Source organism: Pimephales promelas, chromosome 10 (genome assembly GCF_988280905.1).
Source record: "Pimephales promelas chromosome 10, fPimPro1.hap1.1, whole genome shotgun sequence".
Taxonomy (NCBI): domain Eukaryota; kingdom Metazoa; phylum Chordata; class Actinopteri; order Cypriniformes; family Leuciscidae; genus Pimephales; species Pimephales promelas.
This window is the reverse complement of record NC_142778.1, coordinates 26,775,414-26,796,712: the sequence shown is the minus strand read 5'-3', so window position 1 is coordinate 26,796,712 and position 21,299 is coordinate 26,775,414. Positions and strand designations below refer to the sequence as shown.

The following is a 21,299-nucleotide window of genomic DNA, read 5'->3' as shown; positions in this document are numbered from 1 at the left end:
CAGTCACACGACGCATGTAGACATAGCTGCATCTCTCTTCAAACTCCTCCCTCCGTTCCCCAGAAATGCAGCATTCCTGGTTCTTATTGCCGTACATATGGACTCCATCTGCATGGGGCTGCCATAATTCAGCATGTGTGATTGAACCTATTACAAAACTCTCTCTTGTTGTTTCGATTGTCCACTACATGGTTAAAATGATATTGGGGGTGTTCATGCAGGGCGTAGTATATAAAACGGCATTGCACAAGTCTCTAGTGTGTCACTGAAATACCATCTTGCACAAGAAATACTGTCTATTATTTTACTTATGTGTGGGTTTTAACGTAGCAGAGAGTTAGTAAAGGAGTTGACCAAGCACATAGCTGCGTGAGTGTAATAGGTGTTGTGGGTGTAGGTTTACATGGTGTGGCTTGACTCACTTTCTAGCTTTTGCATTCTGGCATTGCTCTGTGAGAAATCCAGGGAGTTGTTTTTCCACATTTGTGCTTGGAAAGAGAGAAAATGTGTGTATGTGTGTGTGTTTTAATCTGCATTCTCAGGCTAAGAGAACAAACTGGGCTTCACAGGCCTTTAAAATAGATTTAAATACAGACTCTGAGGTCAGTGGCGTATCCACTCTCGGCACGCGTGCATGGGAAAGCTGGGAAAACTCTGGTATGTCCCAACAGTTCCTCCCCATTGACTGCCCAAGCACACAGCTCTTCTAATGTCCCCCTGTTAGCCTGTCAAAGCGCTTTTGGTCGACCGGTCAACTGTGAAGCATGCGATAAGTTCTGTAGTGCAATTCTAGAGGTGAAATGCATATCATTTTATAGAGCCTCTTATCTAAGCCATCTTGTGGAATATGGATGATGTGTTTTCCAAACCATTGGCCAAAAATGGTATGTTGTGTGTTGCCAATGTGAATTCATTAGGTTTTGACATTGTACCATTACACCCACAATCCTCAGCTGGTTTAGACATGGCAAACGCCTTCATTAGACGTTCCCTCATTTCTTTGAATAGCATTAAAGTCTGCTCTGTTTGTTTAATAAAAGTAACAGCTTTCAACGTTGATTCTGCTGGTGTTTTGATAAGCTCAGCAGTTGTTTAGAAAAAACCCTTGGCAATTTGAGGCCAACCAAAAAGCTTTTTTAAAAACAAACTACATCACAATGTTATGAATTATCACTCTTATAATAACACACTTCAGTTGTAATGTGGGTTCTAAACCACAGCCCCGGATCGAGGTCTATATCTTGTAGTCTAATGTCACATTGTTTTACCCCCAGGTTTTTTTTATTGGTTTTCACTCTTCACTAGGGTTGCCAACTGTCCCGAATTAGCCGGGACGTCCTGATAATTGGGCCTAATTTATTTGTCCCATACGGGACCTCTCTTGTCCCGATTATTGAGTTCTACCCTGATCTGACTGATGCAACAGCAACACGACATGAATGAATCATGAATGAATCGCACCTAATGTTAAAGTTTTTAATATATTTTTATTATTTCACATTTATTCCAAATTATACATTATACACATTCCAAATTAATGTAGAAACAACATAAAGACATAAAGTATATTTTAAATATTTGTTTAATGACATATATTTTTAATGAATGAAGGCCATTATCACTGACACCAATACTGAGTCTGAGACTGATTTTTTTTTTATTATTATTGTATTAATTAATTGTAGCCATTCAACATTATTGTAATAAATGTCAAATTTAGCGTCTGTAATATATCAGGCCTTAGCGATAAGTATTTTTCTATTGGCCAAGTCAGACCAGTTGCCCTGTACTCGCCCTGCCAAAATGCCACAAAAAGTCATTGTTTTAACAGGTTTTAAATACAGAAATTGGATAAAGTTATTAAACACCTCACATTCACAGTCTTTGCTGCATAAATACTAAATGAAATATAGATTTATCCTTATCAAAGCTGCAAATGCAATTCAGTCAAGAACAGTGACAGATTTATTAGGCTGCATTCACTTTTAGACCTGCGGACACATCCGATTTACTCACATCGCCTTATGTTCATTTTAAGACTTTATTTAACTCATTGAAGACTGTGCTCGCGAGGATACCCGACAAAACGGGCACTTTGGGATACTTTGGTGTTCAAGCGCTGTCTAAAGCGTCTTTCAGTGTGCACAAGTCGTGTGTGTAACACAGACAAGAGATTCACTGATACTGCACTGAAACTATATGAACATATAGTAAATAAACAAAGATCAAATGCCTTCAATTAATCTAGTGATGTCCGGCAGACAGTCGAAAAGGACAAAATGTATATCATAAGTTGAAAAAGGAAAGCTGGAGGCTCTATTTTTCTCAGTTTTCCTATGTCATCATAAACTTTGTGGAACGGGTATCACTTTGGACACACTTTTAATGGTTTCCAAACCCACAGGCCTTTTGGATAGCGAGCTGGAGCGAGTGAGGTCTTAATCTGCAGTGGCATGGCATCACAGATTCTACACACATGAGGAAGACGAATAAGGAGCTTGAGGGAAAAACTTTTCACATCATGACCTGGTATCATGATCATTTATTTATTATTATGCAGCATTATGCAAATGCATTTTCACACTGATCGCCATAACTCATTACAGCCACGAGTTAAGTGGTGGAGGCGCTGTATGAATCGCAGTATGGGTTCAGGGTTTAGGCTTTTTTCCCTGCACCCTGATGCTTCGGTTGTTCCAGTAGATCAGTTCATTTATTTGCTCTTTATAAAATAAACATTTCGCAATCTTTAATACTGAAAAAAATACTGATTTTCTTCTTCTTTTCAATGAGTTACTTTTTAATTATTTAACTGCAGGTAATTATTTTTGCCCTCACAACTTGCCTGACAACTGAATAACAGACAACAACATAACATAATGTGTTCTGATTTTGTTTGAAAGAAATTATTACTTTTATTCAGCAAGTGTGCCTTAAATTTATCAAAAGTGACAGTAAAGATTTAAAATGTTACTAAGTATTTTGTTCTTTTGAACTTTAATTAACCAAAGAAACCTGAAAAATGATCACAAACAAATATTATAAAAATATAACTGTTTTCAACATTGATAATAAGAAGATATAATAAAAATCTCAAGGAGAACACCAGATCAGCATATTAAAATGATTTTTGGAGGGTCATGTGACACTGAAGCCTGGGGTAATGATGAAAAATCATAGGAGTGAATTTTATTTTAAAACATTATTTAACAATATTACTGTTTTTACAGTATTTTTGATCAATTAAATACATTAAACTTTAAAAACATAACAAAACTTATTGACCCCAAACCTTTTTTTAAGGTTTATTTTCTAATAACATTTTATTTGACCTTGAACTGTTTTTCTTTAAAATAACAGTTACATGCCAACTGAAAATTTGCCATAAAATGTTTTAGCACAATTTCTTTTTGAAGCATAATCACACAGAACAAAATTAGGCAAGAACTTGGAAAGACGCCACAGGTTTTTAAAGGGTGTGTGTGTGTGTGTGTGTGCATTTCTCTGCATCTTTATAGCCTACTGAAATTTGAAAGGTTTACCCTGACCGATGTTTGAGGAAGTGGAGCTGAAAGGAAAGTGAGCGAGATGCTAGTCTTACCACCCGTTGCTTTAAGTGTTTCACGCTGGCTGTGCATAAGCCTGGCACACTCATCTGTCACAGAGACCTACTGAGAGTTTTAATAAGAGCTCTGGACTCAAGAGATTGTTAGGAACAAAGGTGGAATTTTACTCCCATCTAGGATCTTATGCACCTGTCAGTCTATCTTCATTGAGCTGAGACAATGGAAATGGAGAGCAGGATCTTATTATGAACATTTATGAACATCTGCAGGACTGTGAATTAGTTTGTATAACACATGAATACAATAGCAGCGTAATAGGCCCAGGTCAGTGAGGTGTGGTCTTGCATTGCTAAACACCTGTACTTCCTCCCATGCCGCAGGCAAGTAACCATCACTCCACCCCTGCCTTGTTTCCATGGCAACCGATTTCAAATTCTATCAGGATCCGCCTTATTTTTTTATTCCTCCTCGAAGCAAAACACACTTACTGTAAGATGGACTGCAAAATATATATCACAGTAATAACGAAAGGGTAGATTTTTGGAATAATAATAACTTGCTTTAAAAGACCTATGATGAGTCTGTTGAGCGATATATTACAATATATACATTATAATAAGCAACATGCAGTACTCTGCCGTAATATCTCCCCGGGTGGAATCGATTAAGGATTTACATCATTCTCTCTCTCAGGCAGAGCCCTAAAATTACACTTGCCTCGCAGAAGTAAATGAGTCGGTTCAAACGCAAGCCGCTCTGTCAGTGGACAGCAAAATTGAGTCATTTGTTTCAGCCACATCATAATTTAGCATGTCGTCGGCTCCAGGAGTGTTCGGCAACAATGGAAGTGATGAAAACACAATGATGAGAGTGAATCCAATTTTCGAGGAGCTCAACCATCCTGTTAAAAACAATACCCAGTGTGATTCAGACACTAGCGGAGTCTCACCTCAGTGGTTCGGCTGTGAGCTGGGATGAAGAGCTGTGTAGTAGTGCTGAACAAGTGAGCCCTCTAATGCTGATTGAGTCTGTTGCATTGATACAACGCAGAATCCTTACTTTTATCATCATTTAACATTAGCATTAAGTTGTACGCAAATCCGTGTTCCACAAACAGAAGGCAGCAGTTCTTTGAAATAATTGCTGGTTGTCCAGAAAGGTGATACGCCTCCCTTTCTCCTTGTGAGCAGACAAAACAAGAGGCCGGGCACGTTTCTCACCTGTTACCGCCCAGGAGGGAGTCCTGTGAGACCTGTTGTGCAGTTTGCCTGAGTATTATTAAAGGGATAGTCCACACAAAAATGAAAGTCTGTCATATGAAGATATTTTGAAGAATGTTGGTAACTAAATGATTAAACTGAATGACTTCCACTGAGTCAATAGGAACCGAAACTGGTTACCAACATTCTTCAAAATATCTTCATTTGTGTTCCATAGGAGAAAGGGCCCTGTTCACATCTGTTATTTAGAAGCGTTTTCATAGATCAGATTACAAGTGGATGTCGCTAAATTGGTAAACGGGGTCTAAAATGCTTTGAGCTCGTCCATTTTTGAACACTTCAAGAGGTAATCGGAAAAAAAAATTTAACAGCTACAAAAGGACGCCTACTCTCCACATACTGACCTTATGTGTTAGCATTATGGGAAGTGCACAAGTCAGACGTGATTTAAACCTCGTTGCCTGAAGACCCAAGTTTGGTTTGAAAAAGAAAAATGTACCAAGCACAGTCTCACCATTCCTGATTTCGATTACACACTCACAGTGTTTGATGTACTGTAAGCTGACGAAAGTTGCTGCTCTCCGTATGTTTTTCCGCGTGACGGTGCGTGAACTTATTTAGTCTATTAGATCGAAATACCCACACTGTAAATGATTTCTGTTGTTTTCACAGGATTATACTGTTTTTCTCAACAGTTTCTTACTGTATAATCTATGTACAGTAAGTTACAGTAGATTTAGTTGTTTTCACAGTATTAAATTGTTTTTTCAACAGTTATGTACTGTGCACACAGTTGACAGTATGTTACTGTAGAATTGCAATGCATTCTGGGAAATTATCAGTTACTGTTAATCTAAATACAGCAGTGCAATTGACCGCGAAAAACACCACACACAGTTCCACGGGTAAAATTGCTAGCCTACTAATGTTATTCTTACATTTAAAATAAAAATGTAGCACTGGTTGACCATTAACAGTCATAATTTATGACATAATTTATGTCAGTGGGGTGTGCATGGGAGCATATTTGACTTTGGAAGAGTTTCTCTGTCGTGTCAGTGGTGCTGCTGTCTTTTCTGCCGACCTGCAACTTCTTCATCTGGTAAGTAATATAATTCTTATAATGTGTATGCAAACGGATTCTAGCTAATAACTTTAAAGTTATTTAGAATAGCTGACCACGATTTCTATATTCAATTTAATATATTCTAGACATTTTAATATAATATGTATATGATAGGCTACTCTTCAATGTAGCCATTTGGGATATTACTGTAAATTCAAATACATTAGTACGAAATGACCGCGAAAAATAACCACAACAAGCTGCCATTTTATGAAGAACTCTTCAGTTCCCTTCCCTCTGTAAGAACACGCAGGCCGTGCATCGCGTCGCTGTCGGTCGGCAACGTTTTCGCCATACATCTGGTTAGTAATTCATATTTTTATGCAAACCATATGAGTTACTTACGTTAACGTTAGAAAGAAGTGGCCGCGGAATGTTCTACGTCTGTATAAGTCAGACGCGGATTTCTTTTATGTTGATAGCCTTACTTGATTTAATGTGATTTTATTGACATATATTTCATATGTAACCTCTTATACGGTCAAAATGGTCTAATCATTTTGTTATTTACCACGTTAAGTCGGTGGAAGCGCCTGCACGTTCATTATTTTATGACTTACAGGGGTTAGGAATTGCTAATCGATAAATGTATCCTGAAATCGGACATCCAAGGTTAGGATTCGGATTTATTGTTATTAAATTATAGTGCCGATTCCTCTTATTGATTTTTTCACGCTTATTTTCGTGTAAATCCTGACCTGGCGTTCCGCCATTTAACGTTAAAGTCCCCGTGAAATCAAAATTGAACCTATTTACTTTGTTAGCGCATATTACTAGTCTTGTGGTGAACAATTAATCCGTGCAAGTAAAAATATATTTAAAAAATGTTTTACCTTCGTAATCTTTAATCAAAATCTGAAAAGTTACTTCCGGTCTGGAACGGTTTCTTTTTCTGATGACGTAGGTTTCACAACTTGGGTGGGGAAACGCTTAACCACTCCCCTTAAACCGTTAGTTTGCTATGAGCGAGAGATGGAGAGGAGGAGCGCTAGAGTAAAACCCTGCCCTCTGTTCAATATTCCGTTTCACTTGGAAATACGTCACAGCACTGGAGAAAAATCTTTTGCAACTTCCGGTTCACGGGGACTTTAACGTTACTGCTACCTCAGTGATAACTGATGGACCACGGAAAGCGCCCAGTGTATTTTTGTCCAAAATACAAAGCTACGTGTGACTATAATATCATTGTTTTTTTTTTTTTTTTTTTTTTTTAACTATGTGTAAACTGACATGTAGCCTACTCATTTGAAGGGAACGATGCCTTGTCAATCTTTTTTTAAGTCATGTATCACACAAGCAAGATTTAACCTACGTTTTCACGTGATGTTGAGTTATGTTTCAGCTTGCGTTGCATTCAAAAGAAAAGAGTGGACGATAGAGATGAGTTATCTTTAGCCGTTCTTGGCATATTTATTTCAGCTGTTGACACATCAGTCTCACGGTCGAACTAACAGCACAGAGAGTAATGAAGATTCTCTCAGTAATATGATCCTCTTAACTACGGTAAATCAACTTGGACAAACATAATAATAATACAAACGCATCCTCCATAGCCTATACTTTAGTGCCCTCTTGTGGCATAAACATATGCACAACACTGAACAGTATAGCATTGTATTATATTACACAGCATACAACCGAGGACATAATGAACATACTTTAACAATTGATTTTAAACAACAGTCCAACAAACAAGATTTTAGTATTAAGTGAATTACACTTTAGACATAATTTTGTCTGTTTTTGCTGTTTAGCCAAAACAACAATAACAAAAACGTACTGTATTTTAACTGTCTTGTCTGTTCTCCTTTTCCACAGGTGTGAGCTGTGCATGTTAAGAAGACCCCTATCCATCTTGATGACCGATGAATTGTAAATCTAATCTAATTTAATTATTCTATTTATCTAACTACTACTACTATACCTTGGTCCAGTACTGACCCACTGAGAACATTTTAAACTGATTATTATCCATCTGTGAATTTTGTCTATCTGCAAGTTGTTAAGAATTGTTGTGTGAAAATAAATGTTGTTGTACAGTTTAAGGTTTAATTGCATAAAAGCTTGGATAGAAAACTTCCTATTGCAAAAGTTAGAACATAAGTCTGCATATAAATGATTATTAATACCGCAATGCAAGTTTTTCATGGCACATGTGCATGATGAGGTTGTTTTGTGTTTAGTTTTTTTTTTTTAAAGGACACTGGATAACTTGTCATTTTGTTATACTCATCTGGATTGGTGGTTTACTCGTCAAAGCTTTTATAGTTTATAAGTTTATATGTGTCTCCCAGCCCTGCAAATCTGGTCCCTTAGATAGAAAGCAGCCAAAAACCCTTTAAAATCAGCAACTGACCAGTTAGACAGTCTATCTCAAACCAATAGACAATCTTAGACTAGTTTAAGCTGTTTTACCCCAGCAGGGAGTGGGTGGATGAGTTGTTATGAACTATCTTTCTAATAGATTGATCAGATAGATAGCACCCCTTTAATCTTTTCTATTTTACCTGTTCATGATAATTTTTGCATGTATTTATGCATAATTGTTCATGATTGTCATGCATGATTTTTATTGTATTATATTACATTTTTATTATTAATGTATTTAATTGTATTAATGTATTTAAATGTATATTATGTAAATGTACTAATGTGTTTGAAAATACACAATAAACCTTGTGCAGTTAAAGCTTCAATTGTTCTTTTTTCTATTTCCCATTAACAGTTAAAATAATATTTCTACGGATTTTCTACAGGTTACACAGTAGCACTATAAAATAAATACAATAACATTTCATACTATACAGTATTATTAAAAATTAACAGTGTAATTCTGTACTTTAATATGGTAAGAAATTACAGTAAAATAATGTTTTTTAATTTGCAGTATGCTTAACAGTACTGTAGTTAGTGTTACGGTAATTTTACTGTTAAATGAAATACAGCAAGTACTGGATAATTGTTGCCAGTAAGTTACTGTTAATTTGACAAGAAATTTTTTACAGTGCACCCATAGATATTAATTTCCGGAAGGGTTTGTGTTTTTGATATGTCTTTAATGCGCTACGAGTTGCTTTTAATAAAAGGTTCTGCAATTAAAGGGTTAGTTCACCCCAAAATGAAAATGAAGTCATTAATTACTCACCCCCATGATTTACCATCCCCGAAAGACCTTCGTTCGTCTTCAGAACACAAATGAAGATATTTTTGGCTAAATTTGAGAGGTGGATCACTGCTACATTGGCTGCCTAAGGGTATCGAAACTTGAGAATACTTTTTGTGCGAAAAAACAAACAAAAATACTGACTTTATTCGGCTATAGCCTGAGACGAGAGTTCAAGAGTTTTCCACAATGCATGCGTGAGAACTGAAGTAGTTGAAGGAGATCGCATTTCTCGCGCATGCGTCGTGGAAATCTCTTGAACTCTCGTCTCAGGCCTACAAGGAAGAAAAGGAATAGTCGAATAAAGTCGTTATTTTTGTTTGCTTTTTCGCACAAAAAGTATTCTCGTTGCTTGATAAACTTATACTTGAGCCACTGTTGTCACATGGAATATTTAAACATTTTCTTCATTGACGTTCTGGGCCGTCAAGTTCCGATCCCTTAGGCAGCCTATGTAGCAGTGATCCACCTCTCAAATTTAATCAAAAATATCTTCATTTGTGTTCCGAAGACGAACGAAGGTCTTACGGGGTTGGTACAGCATGGGGGTGAGTAATTAATGACTTGATTTTCATTTTTGGGTGATCTAACCCTTTAATGAATGTTAAATTACATTAAACTGTACATAATTTTTTTATTTTTGTTTAATTCTTTTGTGCAGGAATCCTCAGTTTGCCGGACAGTTTGAGCCTGCACAGGAACCAGCAGCGCTCAAATAAATCTGGAGACGCCTACAGTCAGTCCGAGCAGCGGACTATTGAGCAGTCCCTGCTGGCCACACGCGTGGGGAGCATCGCTGAGCTCAGTGAGTAACCGTGAACATCTTTTTTTCAACTTAAATTGAGCTCCTCTGCACCATTCTACTAATAATTCCTAGCTCAGAAAAGTGGAAGCTGCCATCATTCTTTGGTTTATTACTTGTTGTATGTGTGTTTGTACACATCTGTTTAAAGAGTTTTATTTAGTAGAAGTTGTGTTGGGTGATCTGCAGCTCTCTGTTTGATTTGCATGTACAGCACATTTTCTCAGTGTTCAGGAATGCTGGAGATATAGATTTGATGCAAATTCATTTCGTTTGAAGTAAGAATTAGCCCCAGGTTGCAGTCATGCAATCCATCTGCTCAAGATTCAGGCTTCTCTCTCTTACCTCAAATAGGCCTTTAGCTCTCAACATCCCATACACACAATCCACTCTCATACAAGTGCCATACACTGCATTTGATTTCCCCATGAATTTAATACAGTGCTTTAGACATCTGTTTTTAAAAGGGTCAAATGTTCAACAGAGCACTTAGACCGCATGCAGTTTATCATACAGTATGTGCATTATCAATCTGGTTCTTCAGTGCAGTGTAATTTCAAATAATTAATTAACTAGGCAAAGGCAACACTTTTGTGTTTGTGTGTGTATATATATATATATATATATATATATATATATTCTTTTTTCTTTTATGTACAGTACCAGTTAAAATTTTGGGTACTATTTTTAACATACTTCCATGTATATATACCAGGGGCGGCTCGCCCATAGAGGGCGCTGGGGCGCCGCCCTCCCTCCGACCTGTCTGTCTGTTTTTTTAATATATATTATAATTTCTCATTTTGAAAAATAATCTGTGTTAATTATATGCTAATAATGGTTTTACTTTGAAAAGTGTTTTGAACTCACCAGAATGATATTTGCATTCACTTTCGTTACTTTTATCATGTTGGTGTAGTAGTATAGCCAATAGGCTGTCTTCTCAGGGCGCCAGTTCGCTCAGCCCCACAGTGCTGGAATTTAAGCCAATGGTTCCCCGGTTGCTATGCAAAAAAGTTTATATTTCGCCAATCAGCGTCGTCAAATTTTATGGTTTGGGGGCGCTGAAAATATCACCCACAGTATCAGATTAGGGGAGTGCACCGTGCACGCGCACCACGGGACATTTTTTTTTACCTCAGATGAGAGCAGAATGGCAGCGCCAGTGACGTCGAGTGGAAATAATGTAAAGTTAGTCGTGGGAATTGACCTGTCTGTCTCTGTCACTCACTCACACACATATAAACACTGTTTCACGCACATTTGATATTAAAATAGTTATAGGAATATTAATACCTGTGTGTTTGCTTTGTTTTTTGATGTTTTTAAGTTCTGAGCTAGATTACTGTGTTTCATACTAGTTAAAATCAACTTTCTTCTCATACTTGGGTGTTACCCTCAAGAATGTTGTCCCACCCTCTCTTTCAGAGCCTTTTCTCTCTCTCTTTCTCTAGTATCAACACATTGTTATCCATTATCCAATTCAATTTGTCAAAATGTAGTCTACAGCTGGGGATTGATTAAACTAGATTGTTGTATTACCTATTATTTTTTGTATTACCTATATAATTTATCAATATTATGCGTTCTGTCAGTACACAGAGCATAATAAACATGCAACTTGTTCATTATCATTAACTGTCAAACTGTTATTATGTATTATTTGACTATTGGTATTGACTGGTTTAAGTTATTTTATTGGTATAGGTAGGGGCATGGCCTAAGGCCTAAAATGCACCAGAATGCAGGAAATCACATCTACTAAATTCAAAACTTTTTTTTGGGGGGGGGGGGGGGGCCCCCCTCCAATATTTTTCACCAGCCGCCACTGATATATACCCTTTTTTGTTCTTTTCTATTTTAAATATTTTATTTATATATATATATATATATATATATATATATATATATATACATTGTCTTAGCTGTGTGGTCACTGTCCTTTTGGAAGGTGAATCCTCTGCACAGTCAGAATGCACTGGACAAAGTTTTTATTAAGGCTTACTCTATATTTTGCTGTGTTGGGCATCCCTTCTACTCTGATTAGTCCCTCAGTCCCTGCCGCTGAAAAACACCACCACAGCATGATGCTGCTAACACCATTCTTTACCATCGGGATGGTATTGTGCAGGTGATGAGCAGTGCCTGGTTTCCTCCATACATGATGCTTGACCAGAGAATCTTGTTTCTCACAGTCTGAGATAGTCATGTAGGGGCTTTTTTTGCTAATTCCAAATTGAGTCATTGAGCTGCCATAAAGCCCAGATTGATGGAGTGTTGCAGTGATGTTTGTCCTCGTCTAAATTTCCCTAAACCAGAGTGACCATCAGCTTCTTAGTCACTACTCTAATCAAGGTGTGCTCAGTTTGTCCAGCAGGCTATCTCTAGGAAGAGCCCTAGTTATTCCAAACTTGTTCCATTTAAAGAGCCCCTATCATAGCATTTGAAATGTTCCTATTTTTGTTTTAGGAGTTCCCAAAAACAGTTAAACGTGCATGCAAGGATAAAAAACACTTTATTTGTCTTATAATATGCATTTATTTTTAACTGATTTGCTAACGACTCCCAAATGATTCGTTCGACGATTCATTTTCCCAAACACCTCCTTTGAGTGACGCGAATCTGCGGCGATTGGTCAAATGACCCAGTCAGTTGTTATTTGGTAAACCGTAGGCAGAGACTGTCGGCAACTGAACGCCCATAACCAGGATTATAGCTTGTCAAGTGTTGAAAATTGTATATTGTTTGAACAAACGTGTCAGAAAAAGTATACTTTCCACACGGTCCCTTACTCGCGTGTCCCTCAAGAGCAAGCTTTCCCCGCAAAACTCACATTGCGGGGGCTTTTGAGGGACAGTGCTTATTATATAGAGCGAAGTCAGATTTGGCTAAGTCGTTTAGGAGGTAATTGCCATTTTTCAATGAATGTCTGGTGAATATCAAAAACAAAACTAACTTTACCTCGCTTAGAAGCTGCGCGGAGTGTACACAACACACACAACACAATATAACTATATTGTACATGCTACAGAAAACATAACAGCAAACATTATTAATATTACTTACAGATTCGGAGGAAGACGAAGCTGATCCATATACACTGAATTGCAAATATTACTCGTTGCAAATATGAACTCTGACCACTGATTCTTCACATGCTCATCTCTGGACAATGGAAACAAGTGGCTGCATTGTCGTTGCAATGTAGAAAACAGCGTCTTCTCGACATGATGCGATTCAGCTGAAGTATTTGAATGTGTTCTAGGCGTCACTTCAAGTTTACTTCAAGCGGCCAATGACCTCTCTACGTCACGATGTGACAGCTAATGACTCGTTTCAAAAACAATTCATTTCATAGACTCAGAGTCGACTCTCACTTTTCTTTGCAGGATGTTTTCATTCCCTTAGAGCTGTATTCCACACTATATGAACAGTCATTTTCAAAATTCCATGATAGGGGCTCTTTAAGCTACATGCTTCTGTCATCCTTCAATACAGCAAAAAAAGGTTTGTTTGTTTTTTTGCATTGATATGCATTTAGGCATATGCTGAGTGTCCTGACCACGACATATAAAACTATAATAGAAATTTGAAATAGAATTTTTGCTGGAATGTTCATCATTCAAGTGTAGCTCTCAGCTGTGCCCAAAATTCCATCTGCATTTATTTGCACACTGAATTATGATTGGTCTTCTTTCTTGCATATTTTTGAAAACTGAATTGTTATGGCTCTTTTCTTCCTTGCATGTTTAGCCAGTTATAGTTGCCTGTACACTGCACATTGACATGTGATGCGCAGTCAACTGAAAACATGATGCGTGCTGAGTCAGCATTTCATTTATACAGAAACAAAGTCTTAAACTCCTTCTTGCCTAAAACTGTTACACTTTTCTTTTCTTGCATTGCAAGCACTGTTATTTCCATCAGGAGAGGCAAATCTGATTAGATATAAAGCTCTATTACTTAGGAGAATTATCATGTAATTCAATATATCTTACAGCTGAAAGCTTGTTCTATTCCTGAGAAGAACATCGATTTTAAACGCAATACTATATGTTCTGCAGTACAGAAATCTTCTTAGCCGCAATGCCTGACTTGAACTCGGCAACAACAAACACCATCATTCACATCCAATACAACAAATACGCATGTCCCTGTTTAATATCTGAAAAGTAAATGGAAATCATACCATAGCAAGCCCAAAGAAGCAGATACGCACAAAATGCTGCTGTCTGTTCCTTTAAAAATGCATGTGCTCTTCAGATCTTAAATATCAAATATCCATTAGTACTTTTTTTATAGACAGTATCCATGGAGATTTTCCATAAAATGCTTAGTCTATTTCCAGCTCTTCTTTTCTGTCTCTCTGTCTCTTTCTCATGGTTGTCCCCAGTGACCCTGCAGGGGAAGTTTAGGGCAGTTTGAACCCTGGGTAGGGACAGCGGTCCTCCTCTGCTTTACACATCCAGTACACTGCCTCCAGCAAGGGCAGGAACAACAACTGTCACATAGAGAGTTTTTCTGCATTTGGACAGTCATAACAGAGCACTCTCTTACTCAAAGGGCAGAGTTTATTTTAAGAGAAAGCTGCACTTGCAAAATGTAGATCTAATTATACAGTTTTGTTTTTATAATGATATAAACAAGTTTTTGTTTAGGTTGCTGATTTTTTTTTACAGGGTTTGCCTGTGCAGAAAGCTTTAAAATATTATAAACTTAATGTGAACAAGGCACCAAGTCTGTATTCAGAAAATATTTCATACGTAATGTATATTTACAACTGTAGCATACTTTTTCATTATGCACGATTAGCAGTAGGATCAGAGTTATTATGAAGTTCATATCTGTAAGTTATTAAATTGGAATGGAAGACATTCAGACTGTCAAAGTCACTGCCTCTCAGGAAATTCTTGTTATCTGAAGCACATATGACCTTTTGTAGGCTTGTCACAATCCTCTCACAGCCGTACATATCCAGAGGGAAGTCTGAAATCTCTTATTCCATACGGTAATTGTATTTTAATATAATTACACTCTTATAAATCCCATAACATCAGAGCACGGCAATAGATTAAATCTTTCTATTACATTTCATAGGTTTTTATGTGTCACTCATGAGCCAGTTAACTAGAATACATCTCTCCCTGCAGAGCACTAAAGGGTCCAAAAGGTCAATGCATTAGAAGCCTTTTTTTGTCGTATTTGTCTCTCAAAATTCCATTGTGTCCTACTCCCTCGCCGGATTTGCCTGGAAAAATACATTTTCTTTCTGGGGTCATTTTAACAGTGCTTATTTTAATGCAGATTAAGTAGCTATTGCTTGCTGACTGTATAGAAAAGATAAGTGGGGGATATTTAAATTTAGTTTTCCATTATTGAAAATAAGCTCTCCCTATAACTAAGTGACAAATTAACTCCAGAGGAGCTAAACTCATTTACACTTTATGGGATTTTTTTCTTATACTACATTTGTTCATGTAATGGTTTGGTTGATCTAAATAAGACTAATTCTCTGCTTTCAGCATTTGAGTGTGCATACAAGAACTTTACTTTGGGCTGTTGTTACTTAGCCATTAACAGCTAATTGGGAAATGTACATTTCTGCATTAGTCTGACTGCACCGATTCTAAAAACAGCCCTAAAGGAGAATCAACTCTTATGCAGAATAAATAGCTGTTTAAGTGTCTCATATTAGGCTCTGTCTGAATGAGACCTGCACCACAGTCAGACTCAGGAGGGGCTTTTTTTTTTTTAGGTTGGCCAGAAACCAATCAAAGACCTTTGTGGCTAAATTGCCATCAGTGAGTGTTTCCATGCCGTCTGTAATATTTTTTTCCACCTTTATCCTAAAAGTCCCTGTTTCCTCCCATAGCTCTGCTAATGCATCTATTCCCTTATGCGCCATAAAACGCTCATTACATTTCATTGCTTCATTGGTCTGGAGCACCGCTGTTGCCCAATGACTGGTTTTGAATTGTTTATCTACACTTTTCTTACAGCATATACAGTAATTCGGCTAAGCAGCGAGTTTTCTGTTGCAGGAACTGCTGTAGCTTTGACGGCTGCTGGAATATGTTTCTTTGGCATGTCTGGAAAAGCCAACGGCGTTATATGGGTGTGATGAGACCCAGACCTAGTGGTATTTTTAATGGAACAATAACTATAGGTGAAACTCATGAAAAGTTTAAATATACATTATCAATTTAAAATACTGTATATGTGAAATATCTAAAAAAGCTAAACTCATATAGTCCTAAAAATTTTAAAGCTTTAGTCCGTAACTTTTTTGGGTTACGAATTATGCAAAATAAATTTGAGCTATAGTAGCCTACATAACCAGCCAGTGTTCAAACCTATCTGATTGTCTTAGCTTTATTTAAAACAGTGAGCTTGTAATAATGTTTTTAATTCCACTGGTACTGGTGGATTTCCGCGGGAAATTTGCACGGTTTGAAGTGATATGATAAACGATAGTTAGATAGCCCGATTTACTCCAATGCTTTTTTTCAGTTAGTTGGGCAGAAGAGAAAAAGTGATGTTACTTACTTGTTCAGATGACATTTTAGGGTGACAATTCTTATGTTGGTCATACTTCCAAAATGTAGATTCGGAATCTGTCATTCCGAATGACAGTATCGACACCGGCGCGGTGACTGACAGCTGCACATTCTCCTCAGAAAATTGGATTCATCAGCGCCGTGCCGTGCCGAGGTACAACTCACGTAAAGTTGATAATCCCGTGAAAGACTGCAATTGCAGATTTCAAACAGGGATGGCGACAAAGAGGAAAAACTGCAGACTGCAGCTTTAAATATTATTAAAATATATATATAAAATTTGTTTCATCACTTCCCATAACACAATCCCAAAACGAATATTTAGTGCCTTCACTATCTTTTTTTATACTGTTCCTTGTCTGTAAAGGGTGACGACGATATATTATCTTAACTTTTGGACCATTTTTTTTTTTATTTATATTTCATATTTCTAACATGCAGTCAAAAGTGACACTAAAGAAACCTAGCCAGGTAAGATATTTCATGTGTTGTAGCTCAAGTACACCTGGTGCAACTAATGAAGCCCTTGATTAGTTGCATCAGATGTGCTTGAGACAACACCTGTTTTGCAGATTTGTGCATTTGTGAGGGATTCTATTCAGGTGAGGGGGTTGAATAATTTTGCAAAAGTTGCATTTACAGTTGAATTTGGGGAAACCACTTGAAACACATCAAACAAAAGTAATTGATTTTTTTTTTTTTTTTTTTTTTGTAAAACTCATGACATGCAATTTTCCAGACATTTTAAATAAAACAACTACAGTTAATCCAGTGAATCCCAGTTTGACGAATCAGAAAGACTAAACTAACTGTTCTCTCACATAAAGCTAAGCAGAGCACCTTTCTCTCTCATGGCATTTTCTTGGTAATTTATGTCTTGGCTCTGGGAGGACAGCCAATCGATTCTGCTCAGTTTTCACAGTAAAACACCATTCTGCGTCCTCCATTCCCAACGTCTCATTCTCAGTCTGGTGATGAAGGGCACCTTCTCAGCTGTTACGCTTGAGAGTATCATATTTAACCCAAGACACTCAAGCAAACAGAAAATGTTCTGCTGTGTTGGTTTCTTACATTGCCATGCTTAATTGTACGAATAGCCTGCAGTACCTGTAGAGGATTAGCCCTCTTGGTTGTGAGGTTTACGATCATGACCTTTTGCCGTTGGTGTGTTTGTTTAGCTGGTTAATCTTGAGCATATCTCTCAGTCAGTTCCTCTGCTGCCCCTCTGACTTGAGGAAATGTCACACGCTATCATGAATAAGAGATGAGTGTCGGTCACAGAAGTGCCCCAGGTGGCTTCCAGTCCCTCTCCTCCATTCGAAAGCCTCCTGCCACCACCTCTGACTGCTAACACTGTGTGTTTCTGTGCTGACAGGTGTATTCTTATACTCTTTATTGTTTTGTGTGTTTACTTTCGTGGCTCCTGATAATGTATTCTGCATAATCCTGTAATTACTGTGTATAATTACGGTGCATATCTTTGCCCTCCACTGTTATATAGTCCACATAGCTTCCTCTCAAACTCATCAGCATTCCCTCTTTATAATGGCACCATTCTTGCTTTTTCCTGTCATTATTTACTCACGCTCTTGTTGTTTCTAACCCAAGAAGTAAATTTTTGTACTTGTATATATAAATGCAAATCTTTGGTAAAACTTTGAAAAAAAGAAAAAAATAACATTGAACTTTTTCAGAATGCCTTCTTTTATGTTCCACAGAAGAAAGAAAGTATAAGGTTGAGAGAATGTTAATTTTTAGGGGAGCTATTCCTTTAAATCTCCTGCCTTGGCTAAGGAAATCAGAATTACGACAGTTCAACAAGCCGTTCATTCTCTAAATGAATGCTTATCACGCTCAGGCTGCCTTGTTAATTCATTTGGAGTAACATAGATGCAAAATGTTCTTGAGAGAACAAGTGCGAGTGCTGCAGTTACTTCGAAATAGATGAGGCTATTTCTTAGTGTGCCTTTCAGAGTCTGTTATTGACAGTACTGAACACACTGCTGTTCAGTTGAACGCTTTCAGAAGAATTAGGTCTCATGGACTAAATGAGACCGTAGATGATCTGAAAGTTTCACATGTGAAAGGAAATAGTCATTGGAGCGAGAGGGAGAGTGTTTAATGTTCTGTGTAATGAATGCAGAGCTTTGTGTGACCTTGTTTAAAAAGAGGTTTGTGACCTCTTTCTCATCCATCAAATAGTCTGCTCTTTACAAAAAATCTCATGCAAACATGCACTCAGCTGGAGTAGCGTTTCATTTCGTTTGTTGAATCAAACAAATGACACAAAAAAAGATTAGTTCAATTTGATGAACGAGTTCGAACACGAATGCGCATAACACAACAGAGCAAGGCGAGCATTTGAGCTTATAAAACTTAAACTTTGTTATTTTTTTTAAATGAGCGATCATTTCGCCTGATAAGACCCTTATTCATCTTCTGGAATCGTTTAAAGCCCTTTGAACAGTTTACACTGAAACGGTCTTTTGGACATTGAACCATTTGTCTCCCATTGAAGTCCATGAAGTCCCATTTTCCCATTGAAGGAATGTTTTCATCATTAACCTTAATTTCTTTTCGACTGAAGAAAGAATGACATGGATAACATGGGGGTGAGTAAATTATCAGCAAAAAGGTTTAAAAAAAAAAGTGAAATACTCCTTTAACCCCTATAGTTTGCTCCAGAGGCGTGCGACCTCTGACATATGTAGCAATTGTAAGTCACTTTGGATAAAAGCGTCAGCTAAATGAATAAATGTAAATGATATCTGTTGCATAGTGAAATAAAACCTGTAGCTGTGAATGACCCCCTTTTTGCCAAATAATTTCAAGCAATTTTGCCATGCAGTATGCATTTAGTTGCTAGATATTCCATGGTCAACTGTAAGTGGTATTATTGAAAAGTGGAAGTATCAAGAAAAGCAGAAACTTAACCACAAGGATAACCAAGTTAAGTCACAGAGCGGGGTCACCAAGTGCTGAGGCACATGGTGTGTAAAAGTCATCAACGGTCTGCTGATTCCATAAAGCTAAAGATTTCAAAACTTGAAATGGCATTAAAGGGTTAGTTCACCCAAAAATGAAAATTCTGTCAGTATTTACTCACCCTCTTGTTGTTCCAAACCTCTATGTGTTTATTTGTTCTGATGAACACAAAGGAAGATATCTGGAAGAATGTTTTAATCAAACAGATCTCATTCCCCATTGACTACCATAGTATGTATTTTTTCCTACTATGGTAGTCAATGGGGAATGAGATCTGTAGGATCTGAAGGAGCTTCGTGAAATGGGTTTCCATGACCGAGCAGGTGCAGCCCCACATCACAAAGTACAATGTCAAGCGTCGAATGGAGTGGGGTTAAGCACGCCACCACTGGACTCTAGAGTCTCTGGAGTGACGAATCACGCTTCTCTGTTTGGCAGTCTGATTGGCGAGTCTGGGTTTGGCAGACGCCAGGAGAACATTTGCCTTGACTGCATTGGGTTACACTTTATTTCGATAGTCACTTTAGACATTCTACTAACTATAAGTAACTTTTCAACTACATGTCAACTAACTGTCATTAGAGTATTAGTAGGCTGTAGTAGACTGTCAGGTTAGGGTTAGGTGTTAGGGTTCAGGTTAGGAGAACAAGTTGACTTGTAGTTGCTAAGTTACTTATAGTCAGTAGAATATCTATTGGGGGACCAACAAAATAAAGTGTTAGCAGATATTAAGCAGAGAGTCTACTGATACTCTAATGATAGTTAGTTGACATGTAGCGGCAAAGTTACTTATAGTTAGTTGAATGTCTAAAGTGGACTATCAAAATAAAGTGTTACCCTGCATTGTGCCAAATAAAAAGTTTGATGGAGGAGGGATAAATGGTATGGGGCTGTTTTTCAGGGGTTGGACCCAACTCAATATCCATGTGTTTAGAATGCGATGTTATTAAAGAATATAGGCTATATGCAAATAGAATTTGATAGATAGACAAATATATATATATACCTGTTAGTATTAGACTGATATATAGGGTTCCGACAGGTATACTGTGGCAATGTTACATAACTGATTTGGGTAATATTCCTTTTGATTGACTGCCCAAGAATTTCATTTCTGACAAACATGCTGCCGAGGACCTACAAACAGCTGACTAGCAGACAGTGATTGACGGAGTTGCTAATTTTTTATGCTGTAACGTCAATGCGACGACAGTACTGTCCTTCACCATTTACATCATTCCCAGCAAACCAAAGGTCTCTTGTGCCCCGGCAGGTGATTTAGTGTCCAGAGCCATGCATCACCTCCAGCCTCTGAGCATAAAGAACCACAGCAACGGAACCCCGCTCCCTCAGAAGAGCAGCCTGATCCACTGGGAGCCCGAGGCTTTATATACGCTCTGCTACTTCATGCACTGCCCTCAGCTGGAGTGGGAGAACCCCAACGTAGAGCCCTCCAAAGTCACCTTACAAACAGAGAGGTGAGGGGACTTCCATTGTACCTACTCTAGTTATTGCAAATTGTCTGGGTATTTTTGTTTGGGTGGTTTCTGGTTGATGTATTCGCTCATGGTACTTACCTTAAGCCAAGTAGTCGTTTATTCAACTTGACACTGTCATATAATGAAACGCAGAGGAGTATGAATGTGAAACAGTGCAACAGACTGCAAGGCAAAGGTAATGCAATGAAACAATGCCACGTTGTGAATAAATGCAGAGTAGATTACACTTCCTGTATCTGCTGGAAAAGGATCATGTCATTTTAAAAGATATTAAATAAGTGATTATTTATTGGTTAATTAATTTGCTTAATCTTTAACTTGTTTGGTAATAGAAATACATCAGGAAATACGTCAGGATACCTTGTGTTGCTCAACTGCTAA

At 37.6% G+C, this 21,299-nt stretch overlaps 1 protein-coding gene across 2 annotated transcripts in view; it reads left to right on the top strand.

Annotated features, from left to right (window-relative positions):
• The window catches only part of abtb3b (ankyrin repeat and BTB domain containing 3b), a 68,861-nt gene that overhangs the window by 30,046 nt on the left and 17,516 nt on the right, over positions 1 to 21,299 (top strand). For both annotated transcript variants that reach the window (XM_089116379.1, XM_089116378.1), the window contains exons 2-3: positions 9,737 to 9,880; positions 20,693 to 20,897. In XM_089116379.1, the coding sequence (XP_088972505.1) occupies positions 9,737 to 9,880; positions 20,693 to 20,897 (349 nt within the window). The remainder of the gene's footprint in view (positions 1 to 9,736; positions 9,881 to 20,692; positions 20,898 to 21,299) is intronic.